General features: G+C 53.1%; 7 protein-coding genes and 1 non-coding gene across 8 annotated transcripts; 3 read left to right on the forward strand and 5 right to left on the reverse strand.

The window, feature by feature from the left end:
• Nucleotides 1–197: 197 nt before the first annotated feature.
• On the reverse strand, nucleotides 198–1,899 carry RHO25_002803 (uncharacterized protein; the record flags this gene model as incomplete). The annotated part of the gene is made up of 3 exons (XM_023598354.2): nucleotides 198–1,067; nucleotides 1,121–1,719; nucleotides 1,779–1,899. 3 exons carry the CDS (start codon nucleotides 1,897–1,899, stop codon nucleotides 198–200), a joined length of 1,590 nt encoding a protein of 529 aa, XP_023456253.1.
• Nucleotides 1,900–3,069: 1,170 nt separating this feature from the next.
• Nucleotides 3,070–4,199, reverse strand: RHO25_002804 (uncharacterized protein; the record flags this gene model as incomplete). The annotated part of the gene is made up of 2 exons (XM_023598355.2): nucleotides 3,070–3,199; nucleotides 3,262–4,199. 2 exons carry the CDS (start codon nucleotides 4,197–4,199, stop codon nucleotides 3,070–3,072), a joined length of 1,068 nt encoding a protein of 355 aa, XP_023456250.1.
• Nucleotides 4,200–5,694: 1,495 nt separating this feature from the next.
• RHO25_002805 (uncharacterized protein) lies at nucleotides 5,695–6,972 on the reverse strand (the record flags this gene model as incomplete). The annotated part of the gene is made up of 5 exons (XM_023598356.2): nucleotides 5,695–5,814; nucleotides 5,905–6,045; nucleotides 6,139–6,356; nucleotides 6,514–6,850; nucleotides 6,910–6,972. 5 exons carry the CDS (start codon nucleotides 6,970–6,972, stop codon nucleotides 5,695–5,697), a joined length of 879 nt encoding a protein of 292 aa, XP_023456251.1.
• Nucleotides 6,973–7,484: 512 nt separating this feature from the next.
• RHO25_002806 (uncharacterized protein) lies at nucleotides 7,485–8,963 on the forward strand (the record flags this gene model as incomplete). Its single annotated transcript, XM_023598357.2, has 2 exons — nucleotides 7,485–7,685; nucleotides 7,779–8,963. The coding sequence occupies 2 exons, from the start codon at nucleotides 7,485–7,487 to the stop codon at nucleotides 8,961–8,963; spliced, it is 1,386 nt and encodes a 461-aa protein (XP_023456248.1).
• Nucleotides 8,964–9,151: 188 nt separating this feature from the next.
• On the reverse strand, nucleotides 9,152–10,150 carry RHO25_002807 (uncharacterized protein; the record flags this gene model as incomplete). The annotated part of the gene is made up of 1 exon (XM_023598359.2): nucleotides 9,152–10,150. One exon carries the CDS (start codon nucleotides 10,148–10,150, stop codon nucleotides 9,152–9,154), a length of 999 nt encoding a protein of 332 aa, XP_023456249.1.
• A 745-nt stretch (nucleotides 10,151–10,895) lies between these two features.
• Nucleotides 10,896–12,878, forward strand: RHO25_002808 (uncharacterized protein; the record flags this gene model as incomplete). The annotated part of the gene is made up of 1 exon (XM_023598360.2): nucleotides 10,896–12,878. The coding sequence occupies one exon, from the start codon at nucleotides 10,896–10,898 to the stop codon at nucleotides 12,876–12,878; it is 1,983 nt and encodes a 660-aa protein (XP_023455480.1).
• Nucleotides 12,879–13,630: 752 nt separating this feature from the next.
• On the reverse strand, nucleotides 13,631–13,732 carry RHO25_002809. The gene has a single exon. It is a non-coding gene; the product is annotated as a tRNA-Ser (tRNA).
• A 776-nt stretch (nucleotides 13,733–14,508) lies between these two features.
• On the forward strand, nucleotides 14,509–16,392 carry RHO25_002810 (uncharacterized protein; the record flags this gene model as incomplete). The annotated part of the gene is made up of 1 exon (XM_023598361.2): nucleotides 14,509–16,392. The coding sequence occupies one exon, from the start codon at nucleotides 14,509–14,511 to the stop codon at nucleotides 16,390–16,392; it is 1,884 nt and encodes a 627-aa protein (XP_023455479.1).
• Between the last annotated feature and the right edge of the window lie 205 nt (nucleotides 16,393–16,597).

The raw sequence follows: 16,597 nt of genomic DNA on the forward strand, positions 1-16,597 counted from the left end.
GGCGGACACGATGTGAGCACGAAGCCAGGCTGTGGAAAGGAAAGGCTGAGCTGCACCAAGATACACTAGAAGTATCGTATACTGATTGAGAAATTTTCCTCGCGGTATTTGCAAAGCATCCTAAATCATCCGCGTACTCTAGACCAGGGCATACGTACAAGCAGCCAGCCAATAAACAATTTCATAAAAGCAGTCATCTAAAGCTCGTCGTGGTCCGCAACCTCGTCGTCATCGAGGACGGCCTGCTTGACAGCCTCACCAGCCTCCTTGACCTTCTCCTTGACCTTGTCCGCAACACCCTCAGCGGCCTCAGTAGCGGCAGCAGCCTGTTGTGGCATGCCCTCAGTGTCAACATCCTCAGCATCAGCACCGATGGCGTCAGAGACGTCAACACCGTGGGAGCCGTTGTCACGAACGAAGTTGGCGAGGTCCTCAACAGTACGGGCGCCAGAGTAGTCGACAGGAGCGTCTTTGCTGCCAGCCTTGTAGAGCTTGATCGTTGGGAAGCCTTGAATCTCATCTGGGACGTCGTTTTGGGTGGCATCGACCTTAGCGATGACGACCTTGTCGGAGTGGCTCTTGAAGAGAGTTCCGAGCTCGTCATACTTTGGTGCAAGAGATTTGCAGTGTCCACACCATGGTGCGTAGAACTCGATCAGGACGTCCTTCTTGTCATCCAAGACAATCTCCTCGTAGTTCTTGGCCACGACGATAGTGACTGGACCATCCTGCTTCTCTGGGATAGGCTCGCTCTTGATGCTTGGCTCGACCTTGCCCTCGCTGTAGTCCTCGACGAACTTGCTCAGGAGCTTCTCGGTGAGCTTCTTGACATCACCAGCCTCAGCGTATGGGAACTTCTGGTTCTTGGCGGTGTCCTGGATGGCGAAAGCTGGCCACTTGCCAACTTCGAGGTTGAGGTTGCCAGCGTGCTGACCGAAGGCCTCAGCGTCAATAGTAGCGAAGTTGATCTTGCCCTTGAACTTCTCGGCAAGCTTCTTGAGGTCCTTGGCGAGCGATTCGCGCTCTTCGGCGGTCTCGGAGAAGATGTATGCGAGTGGAAGACCAGACTGCGGCGAAGTTAGCAAATTGTCACGTCTTCGGATTCAGATCATTGCCTTACGCTCATGTAGTCGGAGTAAGTCTCAGGGCCAACCTCGCCAATCAATGGAGTGGCGGCGGTCTTTGCGAAAGTGACCAAAGCATCCTTGCTGAAGCCCTCAGTGTATGTGGTCTTGCCCTCATCGAAGGACTTGTAAAGGACGACAGCGGGTTGCTCGACGCCCTCAGCCTTGGCCAAAGCGGCATCAGAAGTAGCAGCGAAGAGGTAGTTGTCGCGGAGCTCCTCGGCCAGCTCAGTGAAGGTGGCGTTGGAGGATTTGTCATCAGCGCCGAAGTAGCCAACGAGGACCACCTTGTCGGCGGTCTTGAACTCCTCGAGAGCTTCTGCGGTAGACAGGATCGAGACAGCCGGCAGAGACTGCTTGACCATGTATGAGACGATGGCCTGTGCCTTTCGTGGGCCCTGGTATGGCGCAATGTTCTCTGGGCCTCTGAAGACCTTCAGTGTTGGGTATCCCTCCACACCGTATTGTTGGCACAGCTCTTGTTGCTCAGTGCAGTCGACCTTGGCGAGCTTGATCGCCTTGTCTGTGAGCGTCGTCGCCGCCTCCTCGTACTCGGGCGCGAGCGCCTTGCAGTGTCCGCACCATGGGGCAAAGACTGCATATGAGGATTAGCATGGGAGAGAAGCTCGAGCTCAGAGATCTGGCGGTACTCACACTCTGCGAGAACGAGGTCGTTCTCCTTGACGAAGTCCTCGAATGTGTCCTTGGTCAGGTCGTGCACATCGGATGCAGCGGCGAGGGCGGCGAGGCCCAGCAGTCCCAGTGAGTACTTCATGATGTCGATTGCTCTCCAGCAAAGTACACGAGCGAATGTCCTGAGTGGGGTGTCAAGACAATGTCGTAGTAGTGGAGGAAGAGAAAAAGAGGGTGGAGAGGGGCGGATAAGTAGAGGAAGAGAAGAATCGTGGCCTCAAAAGTGTTAACTTTAAGCTCTGTGTGGAGGTGGACCCTGGGATCGAGGTTTGGCACAGGTGTCCATTCAGCTAGCGCGCTGTGAAGGTGAACCGCTCCGCTGTTGCCCTACTAATAATAAACCTGCCATTCACACATCCTTCACATATGCCAACATGGCACATGTCAATTGACTCGATGGCGCCATATCGTTCACCATCTTTTTGACAATTACAGTATTGTGTTGTTGTCGTGCAATGCCACAATGCCGCTCAGCTGTCACCGACGAACCAGGTCGAGACTCGAAAATGCTTGGTCAGGACCCCTCCCTACTGATAGCATCTTAGCGCCACCTTGGCCGATAGATACGTCTCGCCAATTTGAAAAACTCTCGTCAAACATGAGACATGATTTCTCTCCAGCCCTCATACTCATTTCCCACGCTGATTCTGACCACGTTGACTTCTGCTGATGATGGAACAGCTTGTGCGAAAACTTGGATGATTCAAAGCACAGGAGATTGGCTCCGCGTCTTCCGGGCCACGTTGCGGCAATTGCATTCTCATCAGTACAGCATACATCATACTCCCTGCTTGTCAACATATCATGACAAGACAGATTCGGATGCTGGATACGCTGCTTTCAGAGAGAGAATTGCGCAACGTGTCCTGAATTCGTATGCCTATGCTGCTTAAAGCCACAACGCACCACCACCCATGTTCACTAAACATGCAAACGCTAACTATGATGGCTTACAAATGCTTCACTTCACTCATGCTTTGTCCCAGGAGAATCAAAAGAACGCTGTCATCTCCAGCGCCCAATACCCACGAAACGCCATGAGAATAGAAGTATGCAAAGATGCTAGATCTCAGCCAGCTGAGGAAGAGCATCTTCTGTGACAATCGATGAATGTCCGGACCGCAGAGGCTCCGACTCAAGCCTCATCTTCGGCATGCCGGTGGTCTTGATGGTCTCGACTCGCATCGCGCGGCAAGTGGATGGACGTACCACCAATCCGCCCAGTCACAAGGACAGATGATTTTGCACCTCATCACCTAGGAATGCTGTTCAACTGCGTCAAAGCGGACGTCAAATTTCTTCTCGCTTTGAACTCATCGCCGCCTTCCGAAGGACGATAGCATTGCCTCACGATAGCGGCCAATGCGTGGTAGAGTATATACCTACATCCGACTAGGTCAGCTAAGTCGGGACAGATAACACATGTCTTGGGGCGTGAACTCACAAGTACTGCCTAATCCTCTCATCAGTCGTCGAATTAGGCAACTTGCCAAACCCTTCAGCAAACCCCGCCGAAGGCTGATAGAAGCAATCTGACAAGAAGGGATCTCCCCAAATCGCGCTCGCCCAGTCCAGCAATCCCGTTATCGTACAAGTCCTCGAATCGACCAGAATATCTCCCTCGCCCAACATTTCAAGAAGAAGTAGCTTGGGCTGCGTCACTTGATCCAAGGACGCCCGATGTCGACGAACCTGATCTCGTATGAAGTCGTATGGCAGGCTAATGAGAGCATCTTCAGCATCGCGAAGAATACTTTCGAGCATGTTGCTAAAGCACTTCGACCATGAAGGCGACGACAATGATGAAGGTGTCGATGTGCTATTGGATATCCTTGGACTCCCAAATTGTGACCCAGAGACGGAAGCGAGCCTCCGAACAAAACTCCCCAGACTCCGATCGATATTTGCCTGAGCCTGTTTCGACAGTTGAGGTTCCAGGTCCGACAGCAAGACTCCTCTCAAAGGCCCGCTGATGAAATATGGACTCCCTATCACTGCAGTCGTGGATTGGTATTCGATAAGTCGAGGGACCAAAATGTCAGTCCTCCCGCGTAATGCTTGTAGTGTCTGCACTTCAGTCTGCAGCCGATCCTCTTCGTGTCGTAGTAGCCGGATGCTCACCGAGGGTCGACAGCGAAGGATATGGTAGAAGTCTGAACTACTCTGTAATCTGAACGTTCGAAATAGAGCTCCGTCTATCCTATCAATGGCGACTGATCTCGTTTGCAGGGCATTTGCAGCGATTTGTTGTATGGAACCCCGATCAGGCGAGCGTGAGGTGTGAGAGGTCGTGGCAGACGACATCCTGGACTTGTGGAAGACGATGTCGTTCGTAGTTGGGGTGGCCAGTACTCGTGGTGCTTCCAACATGGTTGCCGTCATCTTTTGTACGTTCTACCTTTGTTGGCCGACGACAAGATGCAATGAAACACGCCGAGCAACTGCGCACTGAAATCCCCGAGAGGCTGTGTACGTTCAAATTGATTGACTGTTCGCTGTTGACGTCTGAGATATGTTCAAGGCCAAGATATTCGGGAATCAGTCCGGTCGTGGTTGTGTAGGCGGAGCAGTAGTTGTCGGACGAGTGCTATAAGCATACCGAAGAAGACCGTATGTGTTTCGGAGGAAGGTGTGAGGTAGAGAATCGCATCTTAGTTCGTAACGCGCCACCTCGACATCAGGCTTCGTCAATATGCGCCATACCGCTAATCGAGCAATCTGTTTGGTTCTGCAAAGCGAGATGTACGAAGTCAGGTGTGGATAGTGGGCTGCTGCGGGTCGAGCATCGATGGCGTCGGCTCGTTGTGAGGCAATAAAATGCACAATACAGAGGGCTGTGAAGAAGGAAGTGTAACGTCTTGTTAGGGCAGTGCATGTTTCCACTATGCATGCCGAGGCTTCCACTTACCAATTGTCGCTTTGCTTTCTCAAATTCTCCCTCCATGGAGCGTGCACTGGTCGTTGGTAAAGGCGCTATGGCGCCGCGGTTGCGAATTAGACTCAGGCATAGGCGAGCAAGTCGTCAGCGAGCTCGTCTATCTACACCGGACCAGGTCTTAGTGCCGATCCCCTGCGTCCATGATGCATTTCCGGTCTGTTTTCGGTTCTGGAGCCGAACGCCAACATACAGCAACGCAGCACAGCCAAGAGTGTGATTGCGTTGCAGAACTACTGTCGACGAAGCAGAAAGATTAATTGAAGACCGGCGTTTTGGTGCGGCTGACGTCTTGTACGATGCAGACACCAGACAGCGTTAAGGTAGAATGGTGCTTGTAGCAGCGGTGTAGTACGACCCGACGTCAAGCTTTACCCAGTCGTCGGAAGTCCACGCGAGCAAAGCCATGTGCGCCAGGGAGCACAGAGATCAAGCCACTGCAAAATGCGTCGATGATCGCGAGTACAAGATCTTGGAGAACGCCTTCAGGATCTTGCAGCGCCTCGTAGTCAGTTGCTTCTCGCCTCCCGACTTCAGAGTCGTTCCATTGCAGGGTGCCATCCGCAAATCCTCATCGCTACAGTGCTGCCGCCGGCGCACAAACCGAGCCAAGCCACTTTTCGGGCCCTCGATTTTGTGAAAGTCTGCGAGGGAAAGATGCTTCGCCTAGCGATACTTGATGGTCCCACCATCTCGGTTAACGGGCCGGAAGGCGGCAGATCCTCGTTAAGTCGCCTAAGGCTCGCTTGTTTTGACAGATCTGTCAAACACGATCCCCAATTCAGGTGCCACTCGCGACGTCCTGCAGTGTCTGATGGGGATTTGACCGCAGCTTGAGACCTGTGAATAATGCAAGACACGGATGAGAGCTCCGAGAACCATGGTGCCCAGGTGTCGCGGACTCGGACTTGCCGATGACAGATCGCTCACCAATTCGTGCTTTCATTCGCTCCCCGACTTCTCCTTGGCCTGCTCTTTCGGAGTTGGCTCAAAGAGTTCCGAGATGTTGAAGCGTTTCAATCTTTCAAAATCGCTGTCCACGACACTGACGCCGCAGATGTGCTAGTTGAGAAGTTAGTTGTCGCTCCGCGCAGCCTCGGCTCGTGTGGAAGAATTTCATGGCCTAGACGCAAGCCTTCAGAAGCCACCTACCTGATATACTTCAACAATGACCAGTAGCTCGTAGTTTTTCAAATCGACCTTGTGGCCTTCCCCTACGAGACTAGCAACTTGCTTGATGATGCTGTCGCGGGTCAAGATGTTGTGATTTCGGATCGTCGGCCGGATTGCGAACTGCAGGAGAGGCATTAATCAGTATTCTCCGTCACAGAAAACAACGAGGGTTATTTCTTGGCATGTTCCGGGCATACGCCAGGGTTCACATACCGTGCGTGCTTTGAACGGTTCTTGGTGAAAGTGCGGACCAAGGACTTTGAGGGCCACTTGCTCCAGCCCTTCCGCGGATGCTCGGCCCATGAAGGTCATAGGTGTAAGTCTTTGTGTAAACCTAGTTCGCTTGCGAGCATTGTCGCTCATGGCATCTTCGCATATCCTCTTTACGAGCGAGACCGGCTCCACCGGATCGATGGTCTTGAAGAAAACAACTGGTAACGATTAGCGTTGTCCGAAAGTGCCAACCCCGCGGAGACGGCGCAATGTCGTGCATCAACCGGCAATGTCAAAGTCTGGTTGATGGCTGATGGGATGGCACGCATGGGAAGAGGATGGGTCTCTCAAATGCCCAGAAAGGAAGGTACTTACTGCACTGGGTGCTCAGTTGAATGGGCGTGAACAACCTCGCAACCTTCGGCTTTCGGATCTCCTGGACTTCGGCGTTGATCTCCTTTTCTATATCATCGACTCCCGAGCCTGCACCGTCGTCATCCTGTTCGTTCTCATCATTGCCGGCGGCAAGAGCTTCGGGGTAGAGTCGCTCGGCGTAGTCGTCCAAGAGGTCTCTCATCTCGCCTGTGGCCTTGCTTTCCTTGCCTTTGATACATGTGACGAAGATACCCACGTCTCCAGCTTGAATGGTTTGCTGCTGTTGGTAGCTGCCTCCATCACGTCCATTCGTTGGAGTCCGCCACTGCTTTTTGGTCTGTAGAGGGATTTCAGTACTTGCGAGCACGCAAAGCATCAGCTCAATGAAGTGCATACCTTCGCTCGTTTTCCGTCGCCTCCGCCGCTGTTCTCCGCCTTGCGTTTCGAGGTTTCACCCATTTCGAGTTCTGGTTCGGTCAATTTGCTAATCAATGGCGGAGAGTGCGGAGGACGGACTTTTCAAAGCAGCAGGCGCGGTGGTGACCAGGGACAGATGCAAAGTCTTGGCACGCTCATTCCCACCCCGCTCACATTCTCCAACTTTGGCAGTTGGGAGCGAACTCGATAGAAAGTCGCAAGCCTTCGACTTCTTCCCAGGATCAAGTCGCCGCTGCCGATCACGGCGACTACGATAGGCCAATAGCAAGGCCCTCGGCCAACAACGCCAGAAGATAATACCTGCACTTGTTCACGCCCTGCAAAGTTTCGTCCTGACACATATTTATGGGGTAACAGCTCGACCGGCACAGGCTACACATAATACTTATGGGGTAACAACATCTTATACACTTCATCCTATCATCGGATCACAGTGGTATGCCACAGAACATTTAGCCACATCATAGATCCAACTTCTGTTACTTGAACACTCTGCCCGTTGTCAAGGCATCGACCACTGCATACAAGACAAGATGGCTACTCCAACATCCTTCCTATATCCCACGCCATCGGCGGCAGCACTGAAGCTACAATTCGTTGGCAAGGAAATCAAAGACATACAAGCACCTGCCGCGATTCTCGATGTGGCTGTCATCCGAAGGAACTGCAAACTCATGCTCGATACAGCAGAGAAGTTGAATGTTGGGTTTCGAGCACATGTTAAGACACATAAAGTAAGCACAAGATCGCATTCTCACATGACGAAGCATGGAAAGAGGTAACTCATCACTCGATCAGTCCGCATCGACTAATATGCAATGTTCAAGACCACAGAGCTGTCACAATATCAAGTTGGCCACACCAGCCCTTCAATTAAGCTTGTCGCCTCAACGATCTCCGAAGTAGAATCACTAAGTCCATGGCTCCTCGAAAGTGTCCAACTCGGCAAGCATATCTCCATTCTCTATGGCCTTCCGATTTCCCCTTCTGCAATTCCGCGCCTCGCAGGCGTGACGCGTATCCTCGGACCAGGGACCGTAGGCATTTTCGTCGACCACCCAGATCATGTCAATCTCATTGAACAAGTCAGCGAAGACATTTGGCCCGGTCAAGTTCCAGTCTGGGTTACGATTGATGTCGGCTATCATCGCGAAGGAGTGCCAGCAGGCTCGAAGCAACTCGCAGATCTTGCTCAAGCGCTGAAGGGCGCAAAGAAGGCCGTTCTTGCTGGAGTGTACACTCACATGGGTCACAGCTATTCAGCCAGCAGTCCCGAGGATGCACTTCAGTTCATGTCTCAGGAGATTCTGGGGCTGGAAGAAGGCGCCACCTCCTTTTTGAACTCTGTCGGGCGCGATGTCGAGTCATCTTCGAAAGTCGTTCTCTCGCTTGGCGCAACGCCCACAGCCACAGCGATTCAGAACTTGACAGAAGGCAGTGAAGCTGTCCAGCAGTACCGCTCTACTATCGAAAGAGTCCAGCAGTCGTTCGATGTCGAATTTCATGCCGGCGTGTACCCAGTCATGGACATGCAACAATTGGCGACAAGAGCACGACCTCAGACGAGTGCGAGAACTGGGCAAAGCCTTCTGTCGTTTCGCGATCTTGGATTTCGCGTTTTGACAGAAGTGGCCAGCACTTACTTCGATCGAGGCGAGAAACCTGAGGCCTTGATAGCAGCAGGCGGGATAGTGCTGGGGCGGGAGCCATGCAAGAGCTACCCTGGCTGGGCTGTTGTGACACCATGGCCCGCGGCTTCAGGACAAACATACGATCCAGAAGGTGACCAGACAGGCTGGATCGTTGGCCGTATTTCGCAAGAGCACGGAAATCTGACTTGGGAGGGCCCAAAGGATAACTTTCGCACCCTTGGCGTTGGCGATAAATTATTGCTTTGGCCTAATCATGCATGCATTGCTGGCGTGAACTTCGGGTGGTATCTTGTCGTCGATTCCGACAAGGCGAATGCTGACCGAATTGAGGACGTCTGGATCCGATGGCGTGGTTGGTAGAGACACATAGTCCCGCATTTTCAGATGAGATTTGTGTCAGCCGTAACAACGCTCTCCGCGCCCATTTTGCACTTTGATGGCAGCAGGTCCTGCAGGAGGGTCACCAGCACATGCACATACACGCATGTAGTCGGATATCTACGCCGGTACTCGCAAGCCAAAAGTTGAAATCTCTCGGTCCCGCTTCTTCAGTCTATGTTGATTGTAGAAGAATTCCGGGAATCCGCCTCTGCTCGTTGGGCTTCTGAATTGAGCTCGGCAGTTAACTGCGCACCTAGGCTCGCTTCGCTGTGCTTGTCATCTTCCTCGTCTTCATCGTCCATATCAATGCCATTGGACTCGGCTAGCTTCATCAGAATCTGGTGTTGAGCATCGAGCCTTTTCTCGATTCTCGCCTCCGCTGCCTCTCGTTCTCGCCGAGTCTGATCATGGAACGTAGCGCTACTTGATCGCCACTTCTCCTCTCTGGCTTGGACTTTGTCTGCGTTGGTTTTGCGGCATTGTTCGAGCCATGGTATGAGCTTAGTGATACTGGCCAGCTCCGCCATCTCTGTCGCAGTGGCGGAATTGATCGACTGTCCTAGGATGTCCTGCATGGTGTCGAGCTTCCGATCAAAGTGGTCTTTGTGAGTTTTCTGTGTCTTTGCCACACCATTGAGTGCGTCAAAGAGCCAGCCACCCTGACCTTTCCACTCGTTGTGCCAGCTTTTGACAAAATTCGTCAATTCGTCGACTCGCTGCACCGTAGACAAATCGGATATGCTGCCAGTCCTCCGATCATCACCGTCCAGGCGTGCGCGCTTGGTCGGACGCCCCTCAGATTCGTCGTCACCATTGCCCCGAACCGAAGACGCGGCCGATGCTCTTCGTCCATTCACATGATTTGAAGGCACTGGTGAAGCAGCAGAGCCGCCAGGAAGACGCTCGGCTGGCGTCCTGGTCCTCGCGAACTGATCTGCATTGAAGGCGGCATCTGTCACGTTGATGGTGTAGACATGTTCTTTCGGGATGGGTCCAAGCACATTGAATCGGATGGAGGAGGTGACCTGGACAGGGTGCCCTTCAAGGCGTTGCAGCTCCTGTTGCAGGGCGACGAGGGCTTTCCGGATCTCGGTGCGCCGGTCTGAGGTGGCCGTCAACAGCTTGCCGTCGCCATTGAAGTGGTGCTCGACGCTTGGCGCGGCCATCGTCCGTTCGCGGACGCACCGGGAGGCGAGAGCTGGTGAGGTGACGCGCGCTGGCAGAAGAGCTGCAGAACCCCCGTTGCCTCGCCTGGGGCTGAAACAACGGGCCCACGCAGCAGCTCGAGCTCTGGCAACGTGCAAGAGACAATTTCTCGTGTTCGGCGATTGCACGCGCTCGTGAGAAGCACGCACTGGGAGCACAGCGCACACCGCGCTGGGGGAATGCGCATCCGCCGTTCACGAGTGGACGACGAGTCAGCGGGCTGCTGCGATGGAATTGCAGGCGCGCGCGGGAGTGAGTCGGTGCGGCGCGCAATGATGTGCCAAGTGGGCGGACGCTGTGGACGTGAAGCAGCACGCGACAGGGATTGCTCCCCTCTGAGACAGACCTGCTCGAGCCCGCCCTCACCGTCTCCGTCTCCGTCTGCTGCGATGCCTCGTTTCTCCTCCCGGCTCGCTTTCCGCGGGCCTGCGAGCACCTGCCGTGCGGCCTTGAATACTCCTGCCTTCGCATGCTGCGCATCTACTGCTCCTTCCCACTGTCGCCCTCGTCGCCCGGCGCGTAGAGGCAGACGCCCGCCCGCCCGCCGCTCCTCCGGCTGCCACTGCCACTGCATAGAGTTCAAGCCCCCATGCGTGCCCGTTGCACCTCAGTCGTTTCAGCGACCCAAGTCAGGCCCGGTAGGCTATAAGAAGATCGGTTGCCAACTCCTGGAAGCGAGGGGTTCGCCTCTGGCAGCGCGCACCCATGGCGTCGCTACCGTTCTGCGACAGCTCCAGCGATGATGAGGATTTCCACTCCATGTCCGCCCAAGGGGACTCCGATGCAGCTAGCCATCGCTCCGACGAGGACGATGAAAGCGTCATGGCACCCCCGGTTCACCCGTGTCCCCAGCTGCAGGACGCTTTCGAGGAATCTATTATAGAGGCCACCCAGTCGCCCACAGACCTTCCCGACCCGGACACAGACGCAGAGATGAGACGAAAGAGGTTGCTGGAAGCAGAGCGCGATGAGGACTGCCCCGTGGTGCGGTGGAAGCAGCAGCCTGGTGCTCAGTACCACCCCTTCGTCAAGCTGATCGCCCAGCTGACGTTTGGCATGCACCTGTTGAAGGAGGGACAGGCTAAATCCAATCAAGAGGTTGTGAAGATCTTGCAAGGTCACGTCAATGATGTCGACATGTTTCTGGAAAGGACGGCCGAGGACTTTGACCTGGCCATCAGGGACATTGAAGAACGGATACGATACCTCAAGTTGCCCATGCAACACATGGACGTCTTTGAGGTAATGCTGGACGAGAAGAAGTTCCGGACAGACCTGCTCAATGGCAACGAGAAGATCGAGAGAATCATTGCCCGGACAGCCAAGGTCATGAATGCTGCCATGCATGATATCCACAATGGTATCAAGTCCACCAAAGAGCTGAGTACCTATCTCACCCGTATCGAGCAACGACCACGAACAGACAATCCGGACATCGCAGAGGTCTTCGCTGCCATGCGAGGTAATGAGCAAGGCTGGATGTCGTATCTGCGCGATTTGCGCACCAAAGGCGACAACCTGCGCAACAGCCTGGTCATCCTTGAGACCGTCATTGCGGAGATTGCCAAACATGCTGCTGCTGCAAGTCGGCGGAACAAGACCCAGGGGAGGCAAGTGTCGGCTGGCACGCAAATGTCTGGAACGAGTTCACCCCTGCGCTCCCGGTTCACCAGAGATATGACACCTTCCACATCCCGGCATTCAGTGCGGCATTCAGAGGTGTGGCTGGATAAGCCTCTCCCCAAAGAGCCAAGCTCGGGTCGTGCAGCGAAGCAAGCTGCCATGGCAAAGCCACATCCTGTACCACTGTCAACCAGATTCGAGCAACCACGTCAAGCAGTACCAGCGCCTCCACGTGTCTCAGCTCATGATGTGATCAGACCAAGAACTTCATCCGGCGCATCGGCAAGAGAGCCGACTACCAACGCCACGGAGAGCACTCGAGAACTCTCAAACTTCATTCGCGACTGCGGCCCGTTACGCAGTAACCCTCCAGATGCCCCACGCAGACCACGCTCACGAGCGCGAACAAATAACGCCACACAGGCGCCCAGTATACCTGAACGGCATGTTCGACGATCACAGAGTCAGAATGCCGCGCCTGCCACAGCAGATCCGACTAACGACAGACACACATCACGAAAGCCTGTCGCTGTTGCAGCTCACGACGATGGCACCACACCAGCCTCATCCCAAACGAGGAGTTCCATGATGCGTGATGGATTCTCGAGACGAATTTCGAAGCGATTGAAGAGCCTGCCAGCACCTCTGATGAATACTAGCCGGTCGAGTACACCCGGACCCATCAAGGAGTTCATACCCAGGCCAGTGGATTCAGCCCATTCTTCTGAGCGTGGCAAAGACGATTCTGAACCGGACCACGTTACTCCTGATCGCTCTGAAAGAGAATCCTCGCCGGAGCTGACGGCATTACCTGTAGAAAAGGTCGATACAGCTTCCAAAAAGGGTACCCATGGCGGCCATCGTCTCTTCCCATCGCCTGACCCTGTGAGCTCAACGCCCCGAGTCCTGCGACGAAACCGCAGTGCCGATGCAAAGGAATTCTTTACAGCATTCGACGGTACATCTCCGCAGAAACCACGTTCCTCCAGGACGAGTCGCTCAATCAGTCTTCGTCGCTTCTTCACACACCGCAAGGGGGGCGTTGAGCACGTCATCGTATCTTGACACACATGTACTTCCAGGAGGCCTGTCAACCCAATCTAGAGAGGATTCACTTCTGTTTCATGAACTTTACGACCACGACAGTTTGCAGCGAAGTTGAGCCAGGATCGCTCACTCTGTTTTCAATACCCACTTCGTACTAGAACCGGAAGCTTACTTTCCCGGTTTTATTATTTTCTCTGTGTTCTCTTCACATATACCCAGCTTTGCGGGCACAGCGGGGAGGATCGTCCAGATTGGACCTGAACACATTGTGCACAGAAAGAAATGGACAGTAGATTTTCGAACAAGTCACTACAGATGCCAAGGGCGGTGCAGAATGTATTCCCTTCAGGTGGTCCCGAGATTATGGTAGTCTGTAGATAGGTTGAAGCAATATAAAACGTGCTCCACCTGCCACAAACACTTTTGGCTTCTGTTTCGTTGTCTGAGGAGAGTTGGACTTCTCTGCGTCAATCTGTTGTCAAAAGATGGAGGCGCATCTTCTGAACAGGGAGCAGGAACAATCTGAAGCGAGGCCTCTTGCCATTATCGAAACGACACGAGGCAGGGAAGCGGCCATCGCTGTCTTCTCGATTTACACAAAGGTAAAAGAAAATTTCCGGGAATGTCTCGTAGTCTCGCTCTCCATTAAACAATCGATATGGTCCTAACAAGCCAAATTTGGCAAAAAGAAATAAAAAAGAAGCCTGTTTAGATGACACGCTGCTGTGACGGTTGTTAGCAGTTGCTCAAGGGAGGTCAAACGTGGAGACTGCTTACCGGACAGGATTCGAACCTGCGCGCCCGAAGGCATCAGATAGCAAGAATTATAGTGGAATTCAAGTCTGACTCGTTAACCACTCCGACACCACAGCCGATGAGTCAGCGTGATGATCAAATAATATATGAAGCTGCAAATAATCTAGCGAAGAATGAGCGGGAACAAAGCTCATGCTGGGTCAGCGGGCAGGAACACTGTGGTCGTAGTGTCCTTAGCATAGAGGCTTCCCTGAGAGGTCGGGTTTCCAACCTTTTCTCAGCCAATTCACAACTACGGGACGCCTGGCATTTTGCAGCACGCGTGACGGCAGGATCGTGTCCCCTCGGTGCGCATGCCAAGTGAAGTCAACTTCCTCATCAAATCAGCATCAAAGTTGACGATCAACATTGAACGTGACGCACAAAGCACTTGCCGTGGCTCGCGTGGTTCCAGCGTCACAGTCCCGTGGTGACACCATCCTCTTCTGGCCAAGTCGTATTGAACAAGCCGTGCGGTCCGCCTCTCAGCCTATCTTGGTGGGCACAAGCTCACCGAAGCATTGCTGTGCGTGCCGAGCCAGACATGTTCTATTGGTCATGTCTTGCGTTTTCTTTTGCATTTGCCGGTGAGATAGGCGAGAGAGCGTGAGGCGGTGGTACGTACGCACTTGTGTTGTTATCATCTCAGATTTCCTGTGTCGGAACGTGTGGTGCGACACGACGGTACTAATTTTTTGGCTGGGTGACCAAATCTACGAAGAGGCCTACGGTATAGAAGAGGTGGGAAGGACTAGGGTCGCAGCCATATTGTGCAGCTTACGCGCATTTGGCTTGTGTGACTAGAACTGACTGACACAAGCTGTATCGGCAAGGTCCACCAAGGTCTTCGATCATGCTGAGCAAACTGTCGTTTGCAGCAGTAGCTCTGCTAGCACGTTTGTCTGGAGGCTGCGAGGATCATGACTGGACTTCACCTCTGACGGGCGGTGGCGTCTTGGACCACGCTCTGATGAGCCGTCATGATATCGAAAAACGAATCCAGCCCAGCGCCGAAGCTACCCTCCCACAACAAATCAAGGACATTCACTGGGGTCAGATCAATTTTCTATCGACCACAGATACCCATGGATGGCTCGCTGGACATCTGCTTGACGAGAACTACTCTGCCGACTATGGAGACTTTGCCGACTTTGTTAGGAAGATGAAAGCCAAGGCTGATGTCCTGGGAGTTGATCTGCTTCTCATTGACAGCGGCGACTTGCACGATGGTACTGGGTTTGGTGACGCGACGACACCGAATGGGAAGTTCACATTGCCCATCTTTAAGCAATTACCATACGACCTGCTCTCCATCGGTAACCACGAACTCTACACAACTCAGATTGCGAACGACACATACCACAATTTCGCTCCGAACTGGGGCGGACGCTACTTGACAAGTAATGTCGACATCTATGACAATGGCGTACAAAAGCCCTTCGCGGATCGCTACGCATACTACCAGACGAAGATGGGCATCCGTATTATGTCGTTTGCTTTCATCTTCAACTTCACTGGCAACAGTAATGCTACAGTCGTTACTCCAGTTGGTACTGCAGTCCAACAATCTTGGTTCAAGGAGCAGGCCAGCCGGCAGGATATTGACCTATTCGTCATCAGTGGCCACATTACTCTTCGACAGTCGACGGAGTGGAACCTCATATACGCCGCGATTCGACAATATCATCCCACCACACCCATTCAAATCTTCGGTGGTCATCGACATATTCGCGATGCTGTCGCTTGGGATGCTTCTGCTGTTGGTACTGCCGCAGGTAGGTACTGCGAGACAGTAGGATGGACAAGCATTGATGGGCTACCTTCGAACGTGACTCGTGCAAAGAGTCCTCAGGGAAGCGGCACAATCAAGATAACGAAAGCATCAGCAATTCCTCAGCTGAACTTCACGCAACCGATCTCGTCAAATTTGAGCTATACGCGTCAGTATCTGGATTTCAATAGACCTACATTTGAGAAACATACCGCGTCTCTGGGACAAGAGTTCAATACTTCTTACGGACAGGGAATCTCGAACCAAATCACATCGAACATCAGCACGCTGCCTCAGCTTACGAACCTGCTTGGCTGCGCGCCTGATTCGTATTACCAGAGCCGCTTTCCGGCTTCGTCGCCGAACAATTTGTACACTTGGCTTGCGACAACTGTCTTCCCAGCTGTTGTATACGCCCCTGATCGAAACAACACTCCCCGTATAATCATGACCAACACTGGAGGCTTTCGATACGACATCTTGAAGGGTCCTTTCACCTTGGACAACGCCTATCAATCCAATCCTTATCAAAATGGCTGGCAATACATGACAGCTCCCTGGCGTGTAGCGAAGAACATACTCGCAAACATGCAGACTGACGCAGTCTATAAGCGCCAAGCCTCCAGCGGCCAAACTGTTTACAACTCGACCACTGGCCTTTGGACAACACCAGGCTACTATACCAGTGATGACTTTGGCGACGACGGAGATAATACGATCCATTTTGATCAAGGATCGTACAACAGCGATCATTACGTTGCGGCGAATGTGTCGACTTTGAATATTACGAGCGATGATACTCTGGTCGATGTATATGTTACCAGTTTCTTTGCCGCAGCTGCTGCGAAGTATTTGACTGGAAATACTACTGGATGGGTCAATGTGACAAATAGCACTGGCGGTGTCTTCACGAGCTTTGATACGGTGCCGGCATATGCCAAGTTGTTCTGGGACAAGGACTGCTAAAAAGTTCGATCTAGCACATATAGCAAAATCTACGTGGCGCAATGCCAACAAAGGCTTGAAAGTGTGCATACTATGCATAGTTGTGATCGTCGAGCGTTGTATATGCTAATCGAGTATCGTTGCATCATTCGTGCCTGATTCGCCGGCTACACGCGCCGATCTCGCTTCCATTACTTTTCAAGTTTTCTGCTTCTCATCATTATCG

This window comes from Cercospora beticola, chromosome 2 (genome assembly GCF_033473495.1).
Source record: "Cercospora beticola chromosome 2, complete sequence".
Classification (NCBI taxonomy): Eukaryota; Fungi; Ascomycota; class Dothideomycetes; order Mycosphaerellales; family Mycosphaerellaceae; genus Cercospora; species Cercospora beticola.